This window comes from Rhinichthys klamathensis, unplaced genomic scaffold, assembly GCF_029890125.1.
Source record: "Rhinichthys klamathensis goyatoka isolate OS25496 unplaced genomic scaffold, OSU_Roscu_1.1 h1tg000323l_1, whole genome shotgun sequence".
In the NCBI taxonomy this organism is placed as follows: Eukaryota; Metazoa; Chordata; class Actinopteri; order Cypriniformes; family Leuciscidae; genus Rhinichthys; species Rhinichthys klamathensis.
Window position 1 is genome coordinate 1,791,691 of NW_026606839.1, and position 27,277 is coordinate 1,818,967.

The 27,277-nt window shown below is 39.1% G+C and overlaps 1 protein-coding gene across 4 annotated transcripts in view; it reads right to left on the reverse strand.

The window, feature by feature from the left end:
* LOC130105579 (microtubule cross-linking factor 1) overlaps positions 1 to 27,277 on the reverse strand; it is a 95,783-nt gene that overhangs the window by 7,836 nt on the left and 60,670 nt on the right. For 3 of the 4 annotated variants that reach the window (XM_056271633.1, XM_056271631.1, XM_056271634.1), the window contains 7 exons: positions 24,646 to 24,771; positions 21,855 to 22,073; positions 19,767 to 19,928; positions 13,964 to 14,131; positions 11,593 to 11,847; positions 9,415 to 9,720; positions 7,970 to 8,046 (listed from right to left, as the gene is read on the reverse strand). In XM_056271633.1, the coding sequence (XP_056127608.1) occupies positions 7,970 to 8,046; positions 9,415 to 9,720; positions 11,593 to 11,847; positions 13,964 to 14,131; positions 19,767 to 19,928; positions 21,855 to 22,073; positions 24,646 to 24,771 (1,313 nt within the window). The remainder of the gene's footprint in view (positions 1 to 7,969; positions 8,047 to 9,414; positions 9,721 to 11,592; positions 11,848 to 13,963; positions 14,132 to 19,766; positions 19,929 to 21,854; positions 22,074 to 24,645; positions 24,772 to 27,277) is intronic. The other variant, XM_056271632.1, reaches the window with a different exon arrangement.

The following is a 27,277-nucleotide window of genomic DNA, read 5'->3' on the forward strand; positions in this document are numbered from 1 at the left end:
TAAGTAAAGATCATGTTCCATGAAGATATTATTTGTAAATTTCCAACCGTAAATATATACCACATTAATTTTTGTGAGTGAATGCAGCACAATCGCGAACATAAATGGACAACTTTAAAGGCGATTTTCTCAATGTTTCGATTTTTTTGCACCCTCAGATTCCAGATGTTCAAATAGTTGTATCTCGGGCAAATATCCTATAGTAACAAACCATACATCAATGGAAAGCTTATTTATTCAGCTTTCATGTGGTATATAAATCTCAATTTCAAAAAATGTACCCATGTGGTCCAGGTTTTGTGGTCACATTTGTTCATTATGTGGCATATAAATCTGGGAAACATGGGGACCCTGGATTCTGGGAGCATGGGACAGAACAAAGGAATGACTCCATAAGGATTAGGGGTTAAAAGTGTAGCAAAGCCTCATAAGGGGTAGATTATATATATTGTGATTGACCTATGTATTGGTAGTCATTATAATGTCTTCATGGGATGTTGTTTTTACGTGTATAAGTCTTTAACTCTGTAACGAACTCTTGCGAGATTCAGAGGGTGACCTCGCATAGCGCAACGACACGTCATGGTAGGGGGAGCCAGTGCCCCTGTGACAACAAGCTTGGACCCCCTAGTGGCCCCCCTGAATGTGGAGTGTGAAATAATTTTTACAAAACTGCAGGGCTCTCAAGTATCACACATTGAGTGTAACAGTCACTCATTTCGGTCTTTTGTCACTAACTCCCGCCACACATTGTATTTCTCACGTGGAAAAAACTATTTATAATATATTTAATATGCCGCAGCAGCCAAAATTTCTCTGGCCTCGTCTCCCCTGGAGTTCGTGGTCGAGCCTGCCACTTATCAGCCAATCAAAAAAAAAAGAAAGGGGCTACACAATAGCCAATCAGAAAATAGCACTATTGTATCTGGGTAAGATTTACCAACAACCAATGAAAAAAAAAGCATTTCCTGTAATTTTTCATGTGATTCTGCTACAACATCTTCCGAAAGTTTCGTTCACCCACAGAGGAAACCACTGGGGCTCCGAGCATCACTTTAAGCACAGAGTGAGCCATAATATCCTGTTTTAATGTTAATGTTAATACTAAATATGTAATGCAAATGTAAAAATATAATGGAAATGCAAATACATTGTTGAATGATTATAAACATGGTATTTTGCCTGTTAATGCCTGCAGTGCAGAAAATGATATGAAAACAAAAGGGTCTAAATTTAACTGGATTAATTGCTACGTTTCACCATCAACTCACTTGAATATGTCACACAAAATTATGCCAAAATACCAGTCTCAGGCAAGTATTATTGTAAACACAGCCGGGAACACATGTCTAAAGTGAACGTAAACAGTTAAAATGTGTATCATTATATTGGATCCGTGCATTCGGTCTTAAAGTGACAGCAACCTATTAATGCCTGCAGCTGTCTAAGTCATTAAAGTTAATTAAACAACAAAATACAGCTTTAACAAATATTAATCTATATTTACTTTATACAATGAACACTATATTGTTATTTTACATTTAGGCCTAATTATTACATGTCTCTACCTGCATACACTACAGTTAGACCTTACTTTATTTGTAATATGGTTGTATATCTATCCTTGTAATTAGTTTATTATCTTATTTTTTTCTGACTTGTCTTTAGTAATGTTTGAATGTTATCAGATAGGCTAGTTTTCGCTTTGTATCAAAGTTTTTAAAGTGTTATTACATAAGCAAAGTTACATTTGCCACACGTGCATCAAAAACCACAATGTGATCCGAGTCGTGGGTTTTGTGATCCGTTTAACCACTAATAAGGAGCATGTTGATGATATACTATCTCGGTAGACAGCATGCTGGGTTTAATGTGTCAGCCCCAAAGGAGGAGTATCATTATTAGAACAATACCAATGGACTGATGAAGTTATCTTTCTTTATTGCTGGGAAGTTTAATCTTCAGCCTCCTGAGATTAAACTGTTCCTTTCCATTTGTGATTCTCCTGAGAGGTTGCCGAAACACCAACAACATCACAGTCTAAACATAGTTGCTAACTGATACTCAAACAAGGGCAAAGCGAGATCGATTTATCAGGACAGTTTCAAAGTTGGACAGTCAGGAAAAGACACTGAAGCTTATTTGCCGTAAACGAAACAACATTGAGAGACCTTTGAAAAGGACAATGATAAATGGGCATTGGATCAATAACTGGACTCGTACATAAACACGCACGCACGCACACACACACACACACACACACACATTCGTATTTATATATTTCTGAGACTTTGTATTCACACAATGCATGAAATAACCAAATTAGCAGTGTTCCCTTTCGAGGGAACTCTCGATGCGTCACTTGACGCCTTGGGAACGCCCCCAGCGTGAATGCGTCTGAGCATCAATGTCAACTAGTCCAATGGAAAGAATGAGCGTCACGGGCGGGTGACGTCATGACCAGAAAGGGATAAAGGCTCACCCGGTGAAACGCGGCATCAGCTTCTGTGTCTCAGCAAGCGATCTGTGTTACTCTGTCTCTGTCTATTTATTGTTGTCTGTTCGATATTATTGGGAAGAGTTATGGCGAAACAACTTTACAAACTCTGTGCTTCTCCCTGCCCGCGTTATTTAACGGGTGGGGACACACACGAGCTTTGTGTAGTTTGTTTGGGAGTGGAGCATGCGGTATCAGCCTCCGAGGGGGCTGATTGCAACATTGTGAGAAGCTTTCGCTTCGCATGCTCCACTCCCGCCTGTCACTTTTCGAGGAAAGTGGCCAGGCTCGCGATCCTCGGGGTGCAGGACACGCGTCTGCCGAGGCAGCGCGGAGAATGCATTCCTGTGGATCGCGAATAGGATCTCGTTACGGGGTTGGAGACGGGTCCGCGGATCTTATCTCCTCCCTTTCCACGAGGGATCCAGTGCTCTCTCTCAGGTCTCGGAAGCCAGCGCTGCGGTCTCTTCCGCCCGGGGAGAGAAATCAATGCTTCAGTGCTCTACCTCCGAGGAGGTAGATGTGCTGGGCATTGAAAGTGTACACAATCATGGGGGAAGTGGATTTGCCATCTCTTCCCCAGCGTATGAGAATTATATATAGCCTATATATATATATATATATATGATAGTTTATATATTATATATAAAATAAAGTGTATATATATAAAGAATGTATATAAAAAATATATATATAATAATAAGCTGGTGGAGGTGTTTACTGAGGCTGTAGATGAATTAAATATTTAATGGCCAGCAGAAATAAGGGGGCACTCGTCCTTAAAATAAATTGAACGAGTTTCCTTCCCTCTATTTTTCCACCTCCATCACGGGGCCTTCCATTTTTCCCGATCTGCACAGCGAGCTGTCTAGATCATGGAAAAAGCCTTACTCATTTTTTAGCCCCACATTCATGTATATTCAGATATTTGGGGGTTAAGAGAGTATGGCTATGGGGCAATACCCCGGGTAGAACAGACACTTGCGAGCTATGTCTCCCGGTTCAGTATCGTCCCTGAAGGCGTCGGCTTCTCTCACTAAACCATTAAAGAAAACTATTTTTTAATCTAGTGGGAAAAGCATATATGGCAGTGGGTCTAGCACGAGCCTGCTTGCACACTATAGCAGTGCTGCAAGCATATCAGGCTGACCTGCTGTGGTATTTGGACAGAAGTGAGGGAGTTTGGCCCGATGGGGTTTGAGAACTCCGTCGGGCCTCAGATTTATCTCTCAGGGATGGCAGCCAAAGAAATGTGGTCACTGAGAGACACCTCTGGCTCAATTTGATGGGAATCATGGAGAAAGATACAAGATAATCTCTCCCTCGCTATGTCCAACCCACTGGGGCTGCTGGGCGTGAGCAGCTCCAGCCGGCTAGTTTCTCATACACAACACAGCAGCCAAAGCCTTCAAAGCAGAAGCCGGATCCGAGGACCGTTCTTCATGCTGAGAAGGCTGCGGCTCAAAAGAAAAGGTCTGGCGCCACGGCGTCAGACCGGTGAGGGCAGCCCCAACCGGGGTGGAATGGTGTACACCTCATTATACGGTGCCCTTTCCATCTCTGTGCCCTCAGGGGATCGTTCTGCCAACCCCGCCACCCTTGGTGCTTCGGGGCGCAGCGTTCTCCAGCGAGCTTCTGGCGCAGCGTCAACTCGACATTGCGTCGGACTCGCGCCCTCTGAGGGGGGTTCGAAAACAGTCAGTTCGGGTGGTTCCTGCCAGTATGTTTCAGGTCCCCGAACTGGCTGTCTTTATTACACCAGAGGCCAGCCTCGAGGGGCTGGTTCCCTTGGTAGGTTTTCTGGCAGCGCGGAAGCTACTGCCAAATATATCTCTATGGGTAATGGTAATCTCTCTGGTAATGGAGCAAGGGGTAAAGGCCCTGTTAGCAAAGAAAGCTATAGAGCAGGTGTACTCACCCGACATTGCGTCGGGTCTTTACAGTCGTTATCTCATTGTTCCAAAAAAGGATGGAGAGCAGCGTCACATACTAGATCTTCGTCTGTTGGAGTGTTTGGTGCTGGAACTCAAGTCCAAGATGCTGACACTCAAACAGATCGTGACTCAAATCAGATCCGAGGACTGGTTTGTCACGATAGATCTAAAAGACGTATACTTCCATATCTCCATCCTCCCTTAGCACAGGAGGTTCCTGAGGTTTTCTTTGGGGCAAAGAACACCAGTATCAGGCACTTCCTTTCGGTCTAGCTCTATCACCCCGCACGTTCACGAAGTGTATAGACGCAGCTCTGGCCCCGCCAGGCTGCAGTGTATACGCATTCTGAATTGCATAGATGACTGGCTGATTCTAGCGGAATCAGAACAGTTAGCGGTTCGGCACCGAGGTGTCGTTCTCGCTCATATGCAGATGTTGGGGTTGAGGCTCAATGCCAAGAAGAGTGTTCTTTCTCCAGTACAGAGAACCACTTTCCTTGGTGTGGTATGGGATTCAGTGACGATGCGGGCCACTTTATCGCCCGTTCGTGTAGCTGCTATCCTGACAGCCACCATAGAGCTAAAGCTAGGCCAGTCACGCACTGTAAAACAGTTCGAGAGACTGTTGGGTCTTGTGGCAGTAGCGTCCAACGGGATACTTTTTGGCCTGCTGTACATGAGACCTTTGCAGTGGTGGCGCAGGACCAGAGGGTTCTCCCCGAGGGGAAACCCACTTCGTATGATCAAGATCACGCGGCCGTGCCTTCGTGCCTTGGTTATATGGAGGAAACACTGGTTCTTAACCCAGGGTTCGGTGTTGGGAGCTCTTTGCCATCGAGTTGCTATCTCGACAGATGCTTCCCTCACCGGCTGGGGAGCGGTATTGGAAGGCCGCTCAGCTCAGGGCTTGGGAGGAGTCATCATCTCGCTTGGCACATGAATTGCCTAGAGATGATGGTCGTCTTCAATGCGTTGAGACATCTCCTCCCAGACCTGAGGGGCCATCATGTGTTGTTCTGAAACAGTGACTGTTAGGCCTCAGGGCAGCAGCGTTCAATGTGATACCCTTTGACCTGCTGTACGTGAGACCTTTACAGTGGTGGCTCAGGACCAGAGGGTTCTCCCTGAGGGGAAACCCACTCCGTACGATCAAGATCACGCGGCAGTATCCCCGCGCCTTGGTTATATGGAGGAAACTCTGGTTCTTGACCCACAGACAACACGTTGGTGGCCTATTATTTTGGTCCCTCAGGAAATTACGCTGTCTGAGGGCAGTGTATATTCCAGGGGGGGCAGAATATTGGAGCAGACACCCTGTCGAGGCAGGGGCTGAGGCCAGGGGACTCCACCCCGAGGTGCAGACGTGGCTGAGGCTACGTCTGTACGCATTTCCCCCTGTTGCTCTGCTCCCAGGAGTTCTGGAGTGATTCCGCCAGGATGGAATAAGCCTATTTAGTAGCACCACCCTGGCCGAGCTGAATTTGGTTTGCGGACCTAATTTTTCTCCTCGACGGACCTCCATTGGAGGTCCCGATCAGGAGAGACCTTCCGTCTCAGGCAGGGGATGCAATATTGCACCCCCGGCAGGGGATTTGGAAACTGTGGGTTTGGCCTCTGAGGGGGCCCAACTCATAGAGAGTGGTCTCTCAACCGAGGTTGTTGAGACCATTCTAAGCTCCAGAGCTCCCGCTACGAGGAAACTATATTCACTATTTCGAGAGTTTTTCACTTCTTGGTGTTACCAGCGTCAGTGGGATCCGGTTAACTGTTCAGTAAACACAGTATTCGAGTTTCTGCAAGAACGCTTTGTATCAGGTCTATGTCCTTCCACGCTTAAGGTATACGTGGCGGCCATTGCGGCTTTCCACGCCCTGGTGGGTAGTACATTTTTGGGTCGAGACCCCCTGATCACTCGTTTCCTTCGTGGCACTTTGAGGCTGAGGCCTGCAACTTGCACTAGGGTGCTGGCTTGGGACCTTGCAATAGTTCTAGAAGGCCTATCTGGGGCTCCCTTCGAGCCCTTAGATTTGGTCTCAGAGAAGTTCCATTCTTTTAAGACTATTTTCTGCTAGCTATTTCGTCCCTATTAGAGTCAGACCTTCAGGCCCTTTCGGTCCCCACCTGCCTTGAGTGCACCGGGGATGGCCAAGGCATTCTTACCCGAAACATGGATATGTTCCAAAGGTGCCTACCATTATTCCGAGGCCTATTGTGCTGCAGGTTTCTGTCCTCCTTTTACATCTGCGGACCAGGAAAGGCTGAACCTCTTGTGTCCAGTGCGAGCACTGGATACTTATGTTCATCGGACATCTTCAATGAGGAAGTCCGACCAGTTATTTATTTGCTTTGGATCACCTAAGAAGGGTCTTCCTGCTTCTAAACAGACGGTTAGTAAGTGGATAGTTGAGGCTATTTCACTTGCATACGAGTACTCTGACCAGCCGTGTCCTTTGGTGGTCAGAGCTCACTCTACGAGGGGTATGGCGGCCTCTAAAGCCTTATTATTTGGAGTTTCTCTTCAAGACGTATGTGATGCGGCAGGCTGGTCCTCACCGCTCACGTTCGTCAGGTTTTACAGTTTGGACCTGGATGCTGCCCCAGGTTCTCAGGTGCTTAGTGCTTAGTTCCAACAGACTAACACTCAGGTACTTGGAATTCTGGCGTTTTGGGTATTCTCGTTCCCAAGGCGTCAAGTGACGCATCGAGAGTTCCCTCGAAAGGGAACGTCTCAGGTTACGACTGTAACCGTAGTTCCCTGAGAAAGGGAACGAGACGATGCGTCACCCTGCCATACTTCCTGCTTCCCTGTGATCGGCTTGCTTCGACTTTTTGAAGCTAATGCCGCGTTTCACCGGGTGAGCCTTTATCCCTTCCTGGTCATGACGTCACCCGCCCGTGACACTCATTCTTTCCATTGGACTAGTTGACATTGATGCTCAGACGCATTCACGCTGGGGGCGTTCCCAAGGCGTCAAGTGACGCATCGTCTCGTTCCCTTTCTCAGGGAACTACGGTTACAGTCGTAACCTGAGACGTTTTCTAAGACCAGCATCACCTTTACTATTCATACTTTGGGAGTTGACCAAACCCATTACTCATCCCTAACCCCACACTAGACATCTAACTATTTGTACTATGGAGATGAATGACACCTCATATAATTTGTATTGTTGAGAAAAGGTGTGAGGATGTTACTATGTGATCAGACTTACAGAAGGGACTCAAGCCATATCTAGAGGCCAGAAGATCATGATAACCTTTCAGCATTGAAATATAAGATTATTTAGTTAATTTATGTCAAGCTTTCCTATTGACTTCTATATTCCCAAGAGAAGAGCAAAACTTTCCTCATTTAGCACACACACACACACACACACACACACACACACACACACACAGACAGACATAGACGGACACACAGACGTAGACGGACATGCACACACACACACACACACACACACACACACACACACACACACACACACACACACACACACACACACACACACACACACACACATGCAAACAAAGAGTGTACCTGAGTAGGCTGCCGCTGCTCGTCTCTTCCTCAGGGTAAATGGCAGAATCCCCACTCTCAGAAATCTCATTCAGTGCCTAAAACAACAACACAGTTAAAACATTAACAGAGCTTTTTATGAAATAATGGGGGGACTGTAAGAAATACTTCCAGGTTAGATCAGTATATTATCCATCTTTAATGCTATCAGCAAGGTTTTTAAAGGGGGTCTTATCAGGAAAATGTGCCCTTTGATCTTATTTGTAATTGATCTTTTGAATAAAACACTTTACTAAATAAACTCAAACTTTAAGAACTCAAATTTCTTTCTCATGTTGGTGTATATCCTATTGAAACAGGATGCTAGAGTGAACTAAAAGCCACAAAACTGTAACTCGAGATTTAGTGCAGCACATTTGAGTGCAGTGTGTGTTGTGATGCAGTCAGAATGTAATGATTCTTACTCATTTAACATGCAAATAGGTTAGCCAATCATAAAGGAGGCAGTCTACATCCAGTACAAAACTCTTTTACAGCAGCAAAAACAACCTGTTTAAATATAACGGTCAGAAAAAAACTAGTGCTGGGCAACGATTAATCACGATTAATCACATCCAAAATAAAAGTTTGTGTTTACATAATATATGTGTGTGTACTGTGTATAATTATTTTGTATATATATATATATATATATATATATATACTGTACATACACACACATGCATGTATATATTTAAGACATTTTTTTTATGTATAAAATATGTATATATAAATTATGTATAAGTATATATACAGTATTTACATGCAATTGTTTCTTAAATAAATACATTAATTTCTGTGTATTTATATATACAAAATAATTATACACTGCACACACATATATTATGTAAACACAAACTTTTATTATGGATGCGATTAATCGCATCCAAAATAAGTACTATATGTTCAATACAGGTGAAACTCGAAGAATTTGAGTATCGTGCAAAAGTTCATTTATTTCAGTAATTCAACTTAAAAGGTGAAACTAATATTATATAGACTCGTTACATGCAAAGTGAGATATTTCAAGCCTTTATTTGTTATAATTTTGATGATTATGGCTTATAGATATTAAAACCTTTTCACAATATTCTAATTTTGACTTTGGGGTTTTCATAAGCTGTAAGAAAATTATAACAAATAAAGGCTTGAAATATCTCACTTTGCATGTAATGAGTCTATATAATATATTAGTTTCACCTTTTAAGTTGAATTACTGAAATAACTTTTGTACGATATTCTAATTTTTTGAGTTTCACCTGTATACTATACAAAATATATACTAAAAAAGTGCTGGTGCTTTGGTGCAAAAAAACCTTGACTGACATTATAAGCAGACCTTAGAAAAATAAAAATAAAATAAAAATGCATGATATGAAATGTGCCTCATCGTGCAGTGTGAACTGATGTCTTCCTCCGTCTCTTACTTCGTTCAGATGGGAGAACCTCTTTTCGCTGTCCAGACGTGATGGAGGCGGCACCTCGGCCTCGCTCAGGGGGTCCAGCGAGAGGGCGTCCAGGAACAGGCTCTCCGGGGGCCGGTGTCCCTCACAGGGTCTGGATCTGCCGGCCGCCCCCTTCTCCTCCAGAGTGGCCTCTGAGTCCGAGTGTGAGCGCATGTGTGCAGCGGCGCAGGGTGAGCGTGGAGACCGAGGAGCCTTACACGGGCTCTCCTGAGGGGAGAAGACATGCGCTGCACCTCCTTCTGCTGACTGAACAATATCTCTCTGCATCTGGGATGGAGGAGAGGAGATATCGGCTCTGTGTCAAGACCTAGTGAGCTGCCTTGCTGCCTACTGTCTAGCAGGGGTTCACAAACCTTTTAGTCAGCTGATGTAAAATATTTACTTGAGGTACCCCATCAGATTTAAAGGATTAGTTCACCCCAAAATGAAAACTCTGTCAGTAATTACTCTCCCTCATGTTGTTCCAACCCCGGAAGACTTTAGTTCATCTTCGGGACACAAATTAAGATATTTTTGATTAAATCTGAGAGCTGGTCTGGATCACTCCTCCATAGGCTTCTTAAGGGATCGAAACTGGCCGGCCCAGAAAAGTTATTAAAGACATCGTTAAAATAGTCCGAGTGACTACAGTGGCTCAACCTTAAGTTTATCAAGCGACGAGAATACTTTTTGTGCGCAAAAAAACACACAAAAATAACGACTTTATTCAACTATTCATTTCCTTCTCTGTGGGCCTTGAGATTTCACGTAGTGTAACAGCGCAGCGCTTCTGTGTTGTACGTCACACACAGGCTCACTATTGGCCGACGCCGGTCATGTGTGTGTGTGTGACTTACAACACAGAAGCGCTGCGCTGTTACATTTCGTGAAATCTCGAGGAGTGATCCAGCTCTCAGATTTAATCAAAAATATCTTAATTTGTGTCCCGAAGATAAACGAAAGTCTTACGGGGTTGGAACAACATGAGGGAGAGTAATTACTGACAGAGTTTTCATTTTGGGGTGAACTAACCCTTTAAAGTTAATATTTAAACTATTTCACATCACTTTTGCATGTTCATGGCTCTCTGATGTTGGTTAATGGCCACATGACATGCAAGTAAACAGATAAATTAGTTCATATTTTATAGTGTTTGTTTATTTTGATTGTTTTTAGTTTAAAAGTTTATATATACAGGTGAAACTCGAAAAATTTTAATATCATGCAAAAGTTCATTTATTTCAGTAATTCAACTTAAAGGGTGAAACTAATATATTATTTAGACTCATTACATGCAAAGTGAGATATTTCAAGCCTTTATTTGTTATAATGTTGATGATTATGGCTTACAGCTTATGAAAACCTTTTCACAATATTGAATTTGGGGTTTTCATAAGCTGTAAGCCATAAAATTATAACAAATAAAGGCTTGAAATATCTCACTTTGCATGTAATGAGTCTATATAATATATTAGTTTCACCTTTTAAGTTGAATTTCTGAAATAAATGAACTTTTGCACGATATTCTAATTTTTCGAGTTTCACCTGTATATATATATATATAGAGAGAGAGATAGATTGTGTGAATGTGTAAATAAAGTGAGCCTAGCACACATTGCATTCCCAAAATGCATGTTAAACTCATGTTAAACACTGCATGGTTAATGAGAAGAACATTTACTGTGAACCAAAACACTTTGAGATGCTGAAAACATGCAGTGCCGCTCTTCACTCAGACTACAGTACTTCATTAAATCACAGCCTTTGATTTGAAAATCACACTCAGCTATATTACAATTTCAGTTTTATTTCGAATAATTGCGTAGCCACATTTATTTATTTTGATTTCACATTCAATTTAATTAATAGCCTTTCATCAACTAAAAAACATCTTGCGTTTTTCTTCACAAACCCCCAATTTGGGAAACCCTGCTCCAATGCACTGACTGAAATGAAACCTGAGCGATTCTCACGGGAGTCTTCCAATATAGTTTCACGTTATTATGTTGCTCAAATAAATCACATAGAAATATTAAATTGAACTATTTAGTGTTACTTTTCCAGCATTGAACGCATTCACATGTCTTATCTGCCATTTCACATACCGCTTTTAAGGTATTGAAATATATAAGTAAAACAAGTAGGAATTACACCCCAGACCTTTTCCATCTTGTGGTGCATATCCCGTAAACTGCGGTCCCATTCCTGCCTCTCTTTCTCGAAGCGCTCCAGTAGATCATTCCTCTCGCGCGTCCAGCGCTTTTCTCCATGCTGCAGTTTCCAGCGCAGCTCCAGTGCCGTGCTGTGACTGTCGGCCAGTAGACGGCGCTGTTCCTCCCGTTCCTGTTGAGCCGCGTCTGCAACACCTGCATCTTCATTTTCATCTTCATCTGGGCCTGCAGACTCACCTCTGACCTGCATGCACAACAGCAGAGACATGAAGAAGAGCATTAATGCTTGCATAGGCTGGGTTGTTTTAACCCAATTTTGGGTAAAATATGGAAAAACCCAAACATTGGGTTAAAAATGTAACCCAACGTCTGGGTTTGTCCATATTTGACCCAAAGTTCGGTTGAAACAACCCAGCCGTTTTTATAGCTTCGATGTACAGTGTGACAAATTAACCGTAATTACAGTCGTGTTTTGAAACATCTAGCCTACTTCTTGACTCATTATTTATTCAGATTGCCAGCAGTTGATGCAAAAAATTGACTAAAAATGCTAAGATTTATTTACAATATGATAATAGGATATAAAAATGCTGGGTTGTTTAAACCCAACTTTGGGTCAAATATAGACAAACCCAAATGTTGGGTTAAAAATGTAATTTTAAATTTTGACCCAACTTTCACTTTCAACTGTACATTTTTTAATTACATTTTTAACCCAACATTTGCGTTTGTCCATATTTGACCCAAATTTGGGTTGAAACAACCCAGCATTTTTTAGAGTGGCTGAATTAAACATGCAACATATTGACATCATATGACAACAATCTAACAAAAAGTATACAGTTTATAGTGCACACTGTATGGGGTAAGCAGTATGCGAGAGTTCAATTCTGAACAGCCTTAAAAAAACACAATTATGCACAGACTGGCCTATACACTCTAAACAATGCTGGGTTGTTTTAACCCAAATTTGGGTCAAATATGGACAAACCCAAATGTTGGGTTAAAAATGTAATTTTAAATTTTAACCCAACTTTCACTTTCAACTGTACATTTTTTTAATTACATTTTTAACCCAACATTTGCGTTTGTCCATATTTGACCCAAATTTGGGTTGAAACAACCCAGCATTGTTGCATTTGGGTTGAAACAACCCAGCATTTTTTAGAGTGTATATTTAGCTAAGAAGAGTCATGTTTAAGTTTGCCAGATTGCCTTTATGATTAGTGCGGTGAAGTCAGAACACACCTCCCTCACGTCACATCTATCCAGATGTTCCTCAATCTATCCGCTGTCTGAATGAGCAGGGCTTCTCTGACATCTGCTTCCTTTTAATAGGCCATGAGTGTGTTTGACGGCCGAAGTGCACTAAATATAGCTGGCTATTTCCAGACGCTCCCTAACCTCCACGACACCGCAACAGCCACTGTAAGCAAGTCACTGTGAGCGGAAAGCAACGCATGGCACTGCAGATGCTTAACGTCTAAGCAGAAGATTTATGTCTGGTTAAGGTATAAAGAAATTAAGTTGAATGACAAGACCAGAGTTTAGAAGTTTTTCGAATTTGACATTTCAGAAAGTCATCTTAGACTTTATAAAATTGATTAATGGCTGAAAAATGCTAAATAATCCAATGTTCAAAAGTTCGGCATTGGTAAGATTTAAAAAAAAAATGTTTTTGAAAGAATACTCTTACGCTCACCAATGCTGCATTTATTTGATGAAAATACAGTTAAACAGTAATATTGTGAAATAGAACAATTTAAAAAAACTGTTCTATTTGAATATATTTTATTGAAAATATAGTATATTAAAATGTATTCATGTAATTTATTGAAGATGCAAAGCTGAATTTTTTTGCATCATTACTCCAGTCTTCAGTGTCACATGATCCTTCAGAAATCATTGTAATATGCTGATTTGCTGCTCAAGAAACATTTCTTATAATTAGTATTATCAACAAATATACCATTTGATCAATTGATTGTATTACATTTTTATTTTAAATCATATTTTTGATCAATTCTGCATATATATATATACTGTATATATACACAATTTTAAATATGCAGAATATATATAGCCTATATATATATATATAATGAATTATTAATTATTATGAATTATGTATGTATATATATTTTCAATTGATCAAAAATTCTGATCTAATAAAAATGAACTATTTCCCATCACATTTGAGTGTATTCATTTGCTTAGCATACTAATATCCAACGGTTGAGTGTGTGAGTGACTGTTAATGGAGTTGATACACATAAGAGGAAGATGAAGCTTTCTGAGCCCTGATCATGCAGGTGTGCTGTACAGGTGATTCTGCTGTGATGTAAGTGTTGTTTCTGCACCTTGGTGACGTGACTCCTCATCTCAGCGCGCTGAATCTCCCACGCCGCTCTCTCATTGGCCAGTGTCTGCTGCATCTGCCAGCGCCGCTGCGCCTCCTCCCGAAGCTCCGCCCTGAACTCCTCCAGGAGAGAGCGAAGAGCGTGTAGCACACGGAGACTCTCACCTGCCTGGAGATAGACACAGATGAACACAGAGGACTGTAATGTTGCTGTTTGAGCATTAAAAAGCTCTGCAAAGTTACAGAGTCCCTCCAGCGGGAGTTCTTCTCTATATCAGTGTCAGTGTTTCTGAACTCCCTGAAACGCCTCCATTGTAGTCTCGAGTTTTCTTTCGGGAACGAACACGTCACAATATTCCTCATTTAAATAATTCACACGCAGAATAAAGGGGCGGAGCCTGGTTGAGTTAGTTAGTAGTGTGTTGAAACTTGCGGTTATGGTAAGGGGCGGGACATTTCCGATTGACCAATCACAACACACTGGTCCAGCCGGCCAATCAGAGCACAGTGTGCTTTTCAGAAGGAGGGGCTTCATAGAGACAGGAACTAGTGGGAAGTTCGGATAATTTTACTGACTTGGATCTTTGAATCTCGTTCATCAAAACGAACGAATCTTTTTTCGAGTCATTTCGTTCATTTCAGCAGAATGTTTCTTGTTAGTATTAGTCAGAATTAGCCAAATTCCCCAAACGCATCAAATGTTGATCGCATTTAGAATAAGAAAAATATATTACAATGCAAGGAAAAGGCCAAATTATGAGAAAGAGAAACGATTAATTATTTTATTTTGGTCTTCAGGCTATGCAGTGTGTTAGTTTACCTCACCTCCCGAAGCCGTTCGTTCATCCCATGACATCCTCATAAACTGAGCGATGCAGTCGGTACTACCGGATACAGAATTGATTAGTTTACGTTTCGAGTCTATCAACTTCGGGTTCGAGTCATTTGTTCATCACATGACAGTCCCATAGGCTGAGCTATGCAGTCGGCACTACCGGATACAGAATTGATTCGTTCATCTTTTGAGTCTTCGGGTTCGAGTCATTCGTTCATCACGTGACAAAAGAACGAAAGACTCAGAAGAATCAGACCCGAAGACTCGAGAGGTGAACTAATCATTTCTCTTTCCGGTACCGACAGCATAGCCTCTATGGGACTGACAGGAAGAACGAAAGACCCGAACCCGAAGACTCGAGAGGTGAACTAATCATTTCGGTTTCCTGTACAGAACCCATAGGATGGTCAACACAAAATGAGCGAATCACTCTCTGAGACAACTCGGTAGTCCCGAGTCATATTAAAGATTCGTTCAAAATGAAAAAATCATTCATGATCGACTCATCACTAAACAGAGCGTTACTGACAGACTGGGAAGAGAGGAGCTGCAACAATGTACAATATGTGAAAAATAATGTGTTTTATGAACATTCAAAAATGAAAACCTGTTGGAGCCCGAAAACTAAATCAAGACTTTGAAAAATCATAATATGGTCGCTTTAAATTGCTTTCTAGGGAAAAAGTGAGAGTTTGCAAAGGTCTCATTCGTGATTTTTCTTTTCAGCAAGTGAAGGGTAGTTACATGCATTTCCAATAAAGAATCCAGTAGTTGTGTGTCTGTATTATTAAGTAAATGTGGGAGAAAGTTAATCATGATACAATAATGGAGGTTCTCTCACCTCTCCTCAGCGGCTTTAATTAAAGGAACAGTTCTGTCATTATTTATTCACCCTCATTTTACATATTTAAAAATAGTTTGTCTTCTTATTTTGAGCTAAATTGTTCATGTTTCAGATGATGCTATACCTGTATATAATTTAAAAGTCACTATATTCTTTATTCTATGTTATGTTTTTGCTGGCAAGTGTTTGTTCACAGCCTATGGAAGCTTGTTTCCGCCACAGAATGAAAAATAAAAAAGGTAATTGCAACTTTTTATCTCACAATTCTGACTTTATTTCTCAGAATTGCGAGATATAAAGTCAGAATTGCGTGATATAAAATCGCAATTGCGTGTTATAAAGTCAGAATTGCGAGATATAAAGTCAGAATTTATTGATATAAAGTCGCAATTGCAGGTTATAATGTCAGAATTGCAAGATATAAACTATTCTGAGGGGAAAAAAGTTAGTCTTTTTTTCCCCTTAAAATTGGCCTCATAACTCGCAATTGCGAGTTTATATATCACAATTCTGAGAAAAGATGTCAGAATTTCGAGACATAAACTCGCAATTACGTGTTATAAAGTCAGAATTGCGAGATGTAAACTCGCAATTGTGAGAAAAAAAGTCAGAATTGTGAGATAAAAAGTCGCAATTCTGTCTTTTTTTCGCAATTGCGACTTTATTGCGACTTTATTTCTCAGAATTGCGACTTTATATCTCGCAATTGTGAGATAAAAAGTCGCAATTATTATTATTATTTTTTATTCAGTGGCGGAAACAAGCTTCCATAATCTGTGTGGCTATCAAGTGGTTGTATTCACCTAAATACTTATCTTTTTTTGTCGTTTTTGTTGTAGTGTGTTGATTGTGGTATTGATTATGTCTTATTATTTTATTGTAATGTGTTTGATTTGTCCCTTGTTCTGTATTGTATTGTAAATTAGGACCCCCTCGAAAACGAGATGGTTCACCTCAAGGGGTTTATCCTATTCAATAAACTTATATATAGACATCTTCCTTAACCTCTTAACCTGCATGGGCCGGCGGGCCCATTTGCCATTGCATGTTTAAAACAATAATATCTTAGTAAAAAACTAAAGTAATATTGCCAAACTATATATCATTTGAAAGCTTAAAATCTCTAGTTTTCATATTTGGTGGCTGTTATCTAAAATATATTACAGAGGAGCAGAAATTTATCAATTTGCAACAAGAATATTTCATATTCATTAGGAGTATTTAGGCCTTTATTTTGAAATAACAATAAACATGAAAAATCATGAAAGATTGGTAGAAACCTCAGTTTGTTTTCATGCCATGAGTTCAAAAGATAACACCAATTCCATTTTATGAGAAAAAAAGGTCTGAAAATGTTTTAAATATAAAGAAAAATGTATGGATTCTCGATTTGTAATGCGGCTGCGAGCTATAACACTATAACGTAGTCTTTATGCATTTATTAGAGGTTTAATTCAAATCAAATACTGCCAAACCACCCATACTACTTCTGAATAGGATGTCTACTTCATAAATTGTATGAAAATTATGGAAATACATGGTTCAGATCACTCAAAACATATGAAAATGGAGGCGCCCTTATATGGGCAGTAATGGAGTCTGGTGTTCACCTAGTGAAAAAGTTGGGTACTGCGCCCGAATAAAATCTTACTGAAAGCTCATTTTTTGAGATATCAACCTAAAATTTGGAATACAACTTGTTCAGATATTTGACTTTAATTTTCTTGCAGTTTTAGAGTAAAATATATTTTGTAATATATATATTTTATATAAAATATTAATCATTATATTTTTACATTACACAATTTCATAAACTCAAACTTATATAACTTTTTTTCTGTTTCATTTTTTACAATTTCTAGACTTCTACAATAATCTGGAAAATGTCTTCTTTAAAACAAGACCAGCCATAGGTCTATATTCCAAAGCATTCCTGAATTACAACCATTTAAGTTTGGATAGTGATTTTTTATGTCTATGCAAAAAAAGGGGGGTGCCAGTTGAGAGTTAGTCAAGTCAAGTCAACTTTATTTTTAAAGCGCTTTTCACAATACAAATGGTTTCAACAGAGATAACAGGAAAATAATGCAACAATGTTTGTTTCTGCTGTACAGCAGATCTAGAAGATATTAGTGTCATAGTCCAGCTTTAATAAGTTCAGTGATGGTTCATTTTTGTTGTAAAAAAAAGTTAATAATTTAGTTCATTTATATACTGAGCCGCTTTGGAGAAAACAGTGATGTCATCGTCCAGCTCAGTTCAGTTCTCATATAATGGTGTCAATGCATGCAGATCAATAATATTGTTTAATATTAAGTATAAAGTGTGCAGTTTCTGTGGCACAAAACAGAAATGCAAAACAATTTTCAAAAAAACAATTTTCAGATTCACCATTGATTGAAATAATGTTATAATTCAGCTCCATCCAAACACACTGCATTTGAATTTAGTCAAGCGCAGAAATAACACACTTTATTGGTAATGTCATATGAGTGACAGAGCAATAAACCGGTCTCGTACTAAGGAACATGTCTGTGCTCATTAGTTTGTATGTAAGCTTGGTCAGCACAGCACCAATGGAGCCAATTGCATTTCCGTCATAAGTGTGTGTTCAGCAGAAATGGAAATTCGGTTAAAACCATGTGCACACTGAGAAATACATAAGCAAAATGATCTATAGGGAAAAAGCCACATAAACGTCTAAACAAGACGATGTGACGGCTTTTAATGATTTGTAAAACTAAAGTGTTTTACAAACTCCTGCACTTAGAGAGGTTTAATAATAGACTAGAGCTGAGAGAAGGTTTACTGCTTAAAACCGCTGCTACTGAAACATTAACACTGCTTTAATATTTACTCCAGAAAACAAAGACGAGAGATTTTAAGGTCACTACACACATTTCTTATTTTTTTATATAGGTTGTTCAATAAATAAAGGGAAGAATATGATTAGCAACAACCACCATGTCAAAACAATGCAGATTATAGCTTTTCTCATGTTAAAGGGGTGGTATAATGCCCTTTTCACAAGATGTAAAATAAATCTCTGATGTCCCCAGAGTGTGTATGTGAAGTTTTAGCTCAAAATACCCCACAGATATTTTTATATAGCATGTTAAAGTTGTCACTTATTGAGGGTGAGCAAAAACGCATCGTTTTGTGTCTGGCCCTTTAAATGCAAATGAGCTGCAGCTCCCGACACAGTGGGCGGAGCTTCAAGAGTGTGTGTGCTAGCAGCTCCGATTACCTCACGCAGACACACGCTAAAATGTCAGAAACTGTTCTGCCTTTCGGTTTAAACTGGAGTCAGACAAAGATGGAGAGACTAAGAAGAAGTGACAACATCATGTAGAAGCAACAGGACATCTCTGAATGGTTAGTTGATTAATTTATGTAGCTGATGTGGAGTTAACTATCTTCAATTAGCATATTCTGTCAGGATAATCTATAAATCGCTTGTATAGGAACTGTTGTGAGATGCACACAGAGTGACTTTCTATTGCATGTGAAAAGACGAATGCTACAGTTTGAGCTGACTCACAAATGTGCTCGACTACAACAGCTCTTCCTCTTCTCAACATGGACTGTGTGTTCCGGGGGCGGGGTTTATGTAAATCTTAGGGTTGGTGATGTCACTAACCCAGGGGGGAAGCTCGTGTAGTTCCTACCAGCTGTTTGTTGTAGTCCTTAAAAAACGATTTCTTTAAAAGCAAATATCTCCCTTTGCTTTGAACTTTGAGCGTTGTAATTTGCAGATGTTGTTTATGCTCAAACAGCAACATTACACACTAACTAAAGTTAGAAAAGTGAAATCATAATCAACCACCCCTTTAATACCTTTTTAAAGGGATAGTTCACCCAAAAAACTTCTTTCTTCTGCTGAACACAAAAGATATCTGACAAATGTCAAACGCTTTGACTTCCATCGTATTTTTGGAAGTCAATGGCATCCATCAACTGTTTGGTTCCCCATATTCTTCAAAATATCATCTTTTGTGTTCAGCAGAAGAAAGAAACTCTTTGGAACAACTTGAGGTTGAGTAACTGATTTTTTTGAGTGAACTATCCCTTTAAGATGAATCCCTTGTATTATTTCCCCCCATATTTGACAGGTTTGTATCTGACCTGTTTCTGGTGCTGGAATCTCTCTGGAGACAGCAGGAGAGGGCCGGGCTCTGTGAGGTCACTTCCTGTGATTTGGCCACACACTTTGTCTTCCCTTCCCATCTCTCCATCACCCTGGTCGATCGTAATGGCCAGTTCTGGAATGTTCTCCAAACGTTCGTACTGAAGAAACAAGTAAGAGAGAAACCACAGAAAATGTTTACAGTTAAAGTTTAATCAAAACTAATTACAAATATAATAAAAACGAAATAAAATCATTTTTTTTTTAATAAAAAAGACCTAAAACTTTTATTTTATATTATTTTATATTTTTATTTTACATTTTATAATATTTTTATTTTACTTTTTTATTTTATTTTATTTCGTTTTTTAATTTAATTATATTTTTAATTTATGTATTATTATTATTTTTATTTTTATATATTTTTAATTTATTTTATGGTATGGTATGGTAGTGAATGGTAAATCCTGACCTGACCGATGACCAGGGCATTTCTTGATTCGCTGAGTCTATAAAAAACAACTATTAAAAAGTCTATAAAATATCAACATAATATTCAATGTATAAAGATGATTTTTTTTAATGTTTAAATTTAGTCATTTACCACATGCTTTATTCAAAGTGACTATTTTTTCTTTTGTGATTAGTACTGGATTATGCATGAATCATTATGCACAGTATTAATGTACTATTAATACTCATGTACATTTTTTTTTGCATTTGTCAGATGCTTATATCTAAAGTGACTTAGATTGCATTCAAGGTATACATATTACTAGTTAATGCATTGCTCAAAATTTTAAACGGTAGTGTAAATATATAATAAAAAAACAATACGTTTTTAAACACACAATTAAACAATTGTTCGATAAATTCTTTTTAATGCAGAATTAATTAAAAAAAAACTATTTCACACAATATTTGTGTATTTAATTGCTTAGAAACATTCTAATATCAGATTCATGAGTGTGTGAGTGGATGTTAATGGAGTCGATGTGATTCAGTGTATTACAAATCATTCACTTCTGAGGTTTCATGTCAGTAAGGATGCTGCCTAAGGTGCCATCTCTACTGTTTGAGCTACAGGAACCATGATATATTGACATGCTGTAAAAAAAGAAATCCAGTCTAATATTTCAGCACTGGAAATGTTTCTGAGCTTCTTCGTTATCATTTGTTTACAGCAGCTGTTGTGGATATGACAGATGTGAAATGAAAAATCATACAACATGTGCTCACACTAATTCACACTGTTCCAATACTGAACTATTATGGTTTGTCAGACGACCTAATGCCACAAACGAGACAAAAAAAAAAGAAGCAACAACATGTCTACAGGTACTCATCAAACATGCAATCTTCACATCATGCATCTTTTGCATATCAGACAGTTAAAGGGGTGGTGTAATGCCCTTTCCACAAGATGTAAAATAAGTTTTTGATGTCCCCAGAGTGTGTATGTGAAGTTTTAGCTCAAAATACCCCACAGATATTTTATATAGCATGTTAAAGTTGTCACTTTTTAAAGGGTGAGCAAAAAAGCACAGTTTTAGTGTCTGTCCCTTTAAATGCAAATAAGCTGCAGCTCCCGGTACAGGGGGCGGAGCTTCAAAAGCTCGTGTCCTTTTACCTCACACACACATGCACTGAAAACTTTTAGCCTTTTATGTTCAAACCGGAGTCAGAAAAAACAACATTTCTGAATGGTTAGTTGATGAATTTATGTAGCGTATGTAGCTATCTTTTAGTCATTTATTAGCACATTCTGTCATGATAATCTATAAATCGTGTTCCGGGGGCGGGGTTTATGTAAATTCTAGGGTTAGTGATGTCACTAACCCGGGAGGAAGCTCGTGTAGTCCCTACCAGCCGTTTGTTGTAGTCCTTAAAAAGCAATTTCTTTAAAAGCAAATATCTCCCTTTGCTTTGAACTTTGAGCGTCGTAACTTTGCAGATGTTGTTTATGCTCAAACAGCAACATCACACACTAACTAAAGTTAGAAAAGTGAAATCATAATCAACCACCCCTTTAATTATATCTGAGCTCATTTAATTCAGGGTTAACTAGGGTAGTTATTCTGGATCACCTCAGCATGTGCACCTTCATCCACCCCGTCTGTCCTGCGCCCGAGCCTCCAGTGCATGAGGATCCAGCGCAGCTTCATGTACACGATCACTATATTGTGGCGGAACAATCTCACTTCCTGTTGCAGCTGCACTCTTTCCTGCGGCCATGTTGGCTCATGGGATTGAAGTCCCTGCAGCTCGAGTCCTCGCCGTGCCTCTGCGCGCCTCCTCTCCTCCTCCTGCGCAAGGAAAAACATTCAGAATAGACAAGAGTGATGGTAAATAATATGATTATCAACTTGACATAAGATGCATGCTCGCATAGAGAGAAATGAGATAGCGAATGATCATGTGGGTGTTTTAAAGGGATAGTTCACTTTGAAATTAATTTTTGGTATGTTTTAGCTTACCTCAAGGGCATCCAAGATGTAGGTGTCTTTGTTTCCGCAGTAGTTTCAATTTTGATATTTTTAGGTCAAACCGTTCTTGTCTGTCAGTCATATAATGCAGGTCTATGGTCACCACCTCAAAGAGCATGCACAGAGAAGTCCAAATTAAACATGATTTAATGACTCGTAAATGTAAGTACACATTGATGGCCTAAGACACGAAACGAGCGGTTTGTGTGAGAAAACGAACAGTATTTATATCGTTTTTACCTCTTGTAAACACAGCCACGTCCAAGTGATCTGAGGGCGCCGGCGCTTCGGTCTGTGCAAGCGCCAGAAGAGATCTCTCGTGCATGTACGTCACTCATTGTTTACACAGAGATTTCGGAAGTGTTACCTTTCACTAGCCATGTTTCCATTCACTTGTCAATCGAATTATCTGAAGTTCGGTAAAAAAAACTCATGCGAATAAAGCTGGTGAAAGTGTGTTTCCATCAAACGGCTTTAAAGCGGATAAAAACTTGTGTGTAATGACGTCACATGCTGTTTTGCGATCAAATTGGTATATCGAATTGATTTGAGACATGTTAAGGTGTTTCCATTCATTTTCTCATCGAATTGCACAACATTCAAGCCAACATTTGCAAACAAAGTTTTACTAGGCAAAATGGATCGCACCATAATAACGTTTCCATCCGCGTTTATCGCATAAGCCGTATATCGATCAAGATAAAATTCGATGAGACCGATCGTATTTCATTTGAGTCGATATTCATGAAATTCAATCGAATTTTACTGTTTCCATAAGGCATTTTTCATTCTATATCACTTAATGCGGATAAAAACCTGTGGATGGAAACATAGCTTCTGTGAAGATCTAAACATATTTAGATATACAGGAAATCGACGATTTCAATATATCAACAGACAACGTTGAATTTTTTTCGCAACCGCGCGAGAGATCTCTTCTGGCGCTTGCACAGACCGAAGCGCCGGCGCCCTCAGATCTCTTGGACGTGGCTGTGGTTACAAGAGGTAAAAACTATATAAATACTGTTCGTTTTCTCACACAAACCGCTCGTTTCGTGTCTTAGGCCATCAATGTGTACTTACATTTACGAGTCATTAAATCATGTTTAATTTGGACTTCTCTGTGCATGCTCTCTGAGGTGGTGACCATAGACCTGCATTATATGACTGACAGACAAGAACGGTTTGACCTAAAAATATCAAAATTGAAACTACTGCGGAAACAAAGACACCTACATCTTGGATGCCCTTGAGGTAAGCTAAAACATACCAAAAATGTATTTCAAAGTGAACTATCCCTTTAAGGCAAGAAGAAAAATGAATCTTCCTAGAAAAACCAGCTGAATCTACTTTTTATTTAGCAGTTTGGAAGTATAGCTGGTCTGAGCTGGTTTATGTGGGAAACTAGCCAGACGAGCAGCAATAAAGCAGCCAATTACAAGTTTAACCACCTAAACCCTATAAAGCATATTTGATACACACGTTTCTAAGGCCTCTAAATGATCATCATGATCAAATCACTGTGAAAAACCTGTTGCACACAATCAACTACATGCCATCTGTCGTCTGATTGATAGTTTAGACTTTTAAAGCAAGTAAAAGCCTTTTAGTAGGATTGTAAAAGCGTCCACCTTCAGCTCGTGTCGTTCTGCTGTGAAATCTGCACTGATTTTACTGATTAGGAATAACTTTTATATTGTTAGTAATATTTCAAGATGAACACTTACTGAATTACTTGATTATCCATACTTAATTTTTTTGAAAAATCATGTTCAAATCATGTGAGTCTCAAATATGATCATCAGGCTTTTGAGGAAGGTTTATTTGTTCATCTCTCAATCATCATTATTGCATTGCATTATATGTTTTAATGAGCTTTGATCATAAAACTAAGCATTTAAATATAAGCTTACTTAGACGTATTGGCAGATATAGAGTGACGACTGATAATTATATGCATTTTATGTCAGTAGTCTGATATACTGTTATTAAGATCTCATTCATTTACCAGGCACTTACCAAGCACCAGCACCATTTTTCCTCAGTTTGGGCCTTGGATTGATTATGAGCTCCATATTTGCACTATATCATCCAATATGAGCCAAAAAAGCCTCATGCATAAAAAGAAACAATATGCAAACTTATTTTTAGATTTAAAAAACAACATTTTGTCTAAATTTTCAATAACCTTGCATTTAATTTAAATAAAAAAAACGTATCACTTATTCCATATGTCAGACTTTACAGGGTTAAGCTGGTATGACCTGGTGGTTAGTATATTGTCTATCTCTCCATAATAAACTACTGTTTTCAGATCTGATTTATATGCGAGGAGCCTTTGAATCGATCACTTGCAGCTCTGATCCTCTTTCTCAAAGTGAACCGCACGTACCTGAGGGATGGATGAAGAGAAGCCGTCTCTCTCCTCCGGTCCAGCTCTCATCCTCCGGTCATGGTCCAGGCGTAGTTGAATCTCTCTGGTAGAAAGTCCCGTCTCAGGCAGAGCCGGCTCACGAAACTGGAGCCCAGCAGAACACACAACACCAGTCTCAAAATCCCAGCACTTTCAAGAGAGACGACATCAATTTCATGCAAACAAACATCAGTGACATGCATCAAGGCAGAGGTATTTCGGTGTCTTCTCTTTCTAGATTATATCAAATTGTTACTGTTTCGTGGCTATAGTTAGGGAGGGAAATATGAAATTAGCTGTTATGTTTGTAGTATTGATAAATAAAAATATATTAGGACACTGTATTGCAACTGTTTCCTTATAAACTCTCCAGATCTCTGGTGTCAAATGCATAGAATTAATGTAGAGGCTCATAATTAATTTCTACAGTAAAGAAATACTAAATACAGCTGAAACTCAAGAACAAAAGTTCATTTATTTCAGCAATTCAACTTAAAAGGTGAAACTAATATATTATATAAACTCATTACATGCAAAGTGAGATATTTCAAGCCTTTATTTGTTATAATTTTGATGATTATGGCTTACAGATATGAAAACCTTTTCACAATATTCTAATTTTGAATTTAGGGTTTCATAAGCTGTAAGCCATAATCATCAAAATTATAACAAATAAAGGATTGAAATATCTCCCTTCGCATGTAATGAGTCTATATAATATATTAGTTTCACCTCTTAAGTTGAATTGCTGAAATAAATGAACTTTTGCACGATATTCAAATTTTTCGAACTTCAAAGGTTTCACCTGTATGTGCTTTGTGTGTTGCTGTTTGTAAGTTTCTAACAAATGTCTAAAAGGGGTCATGACATGAGAAATCAAATTTGCCTTGACCGTTTGACATGTAAGAGGTATTTTTTACTATTAAAACATCCTGCAAATTTAACAGCTTAAAAACATCCTTCTCATTATGAACAATGCATTTATTTTTTTAAGCGCCAAAAACGGCTTGTTTTGATTTTGAGAATCTGTGACGTCACATGGGTGAACACATTTGCATATGCCCGCCTCCAGAGCAAGACATGGACGCATAGTTCAACCCCGTTCACATTACAAGCGACAAAGCGACACGATACCATTCATTTCAATGGGGAGCGTGTCGATTTCCGGCGACAAGCTGGCGACTGGTAGGGGCGTATCTGGCGACGCGACACAGTTGAGATCTGTTTAACTTTATGCAAATGAAGAGCGACTTTCGGGAGCGACAACCAATAGGAGTGAAGTCAGTGGAGCGCGTACACGCTCCACTGACTTCGCTCCGTCACTCTTCAGTGCTGAGTCTGACCGAGGCAAGTTGAACGAGAAGCTCATTTTAGCAGTCAGAAACTGTCCTATAATTTATCTCTGTGTACATACAGTGGTATTCACCGACTCCGTGTCTGATTGGTTTCGGGAACCCGTTTGCTGCAGTTAAATAGCCGCGATGGCAAAGAGCACTCACTGTTTCTCATCTTTAATATTAGACATTTTATGTACTGATTCCATTTATATTTAGACTTTTCCTTCCAAAATGTTTGTTTGTAGCGGCATAAAACGTATTTGTTGTCTACAACATAGAGTAACATCCGTGAATGTCACTCACAAACATTACTAGGCAACCAGTAGTGGGAACGCCCTCCAGCGAACTAACCGCCAGTCACTGGCGACCCGTAGCGGCAAAGTCGCGTGCCTTGTAGTGTGAACGCAGCTTTATACATCATCGCACTATAAGCCCCGCCCACTGGCACTTGCCTACACCCTGAACGTCGCGTCAAAAGCAAATAGAGCCCATTATAATGACGACGCTGGATACAGTATACAGATGTGCGTTCACTTTACTCCACACACTTGAGTCTGCCGACTACGGAAGCGTATTGCATTCACTTGAGGAAAAAAAATCTACTCTGTTTTTCTGAATTAACGAGTTAATTATCTCAGAATTACGAGAGAATTTTTCATGGAAAAAAGTTTTTGCTCTGTTTTTCTGAATTAATGACTTAACTATCTCAAAATTATGAGTAACTCGTTAATTCAGAAAAATAGAGCAAAAACTTTTTTTCCATGAAAAAATATCTCGTAAGTCTGAGATAATTAACTCGTTAATTCAGAAAAACAGAGCAAAAAAAAAATTTCATGAAAAAATATCTCGTAATTCTGAGATAATTAACTCGTTAATTCAGAAAAACAGAGCAAAAATTTTTTTCCATGAAAAAATATCTCGTAATTGTGAGATAATTAACTCGTTAATTCAGAAAAACAGAGCAAAAATTTTTTTCCATGAAAAAATATCTCGTAATTCTGAGATAATTAACTCGTTAATTCAGAAAAACAGAGCAAAAACTTTTTTCCATGAAAAAATATCTCGTAATTCTGAGATAATTAACTCGTTAATTCAGAAAAACAGAGCAAAAACTTTTTTTCATGAAAAAATATCTCGTAATTCTGAGATAATTAACTCGTTAATTCAGAAAAACAGAGCAAAAACTTTTTTCCATGAAAAAATATCTCGTAATTGTGAGATAATTAACTCGTTAATTCAGAAAAACAGAGCAAAAAAAAAATTTCATGAAAAAA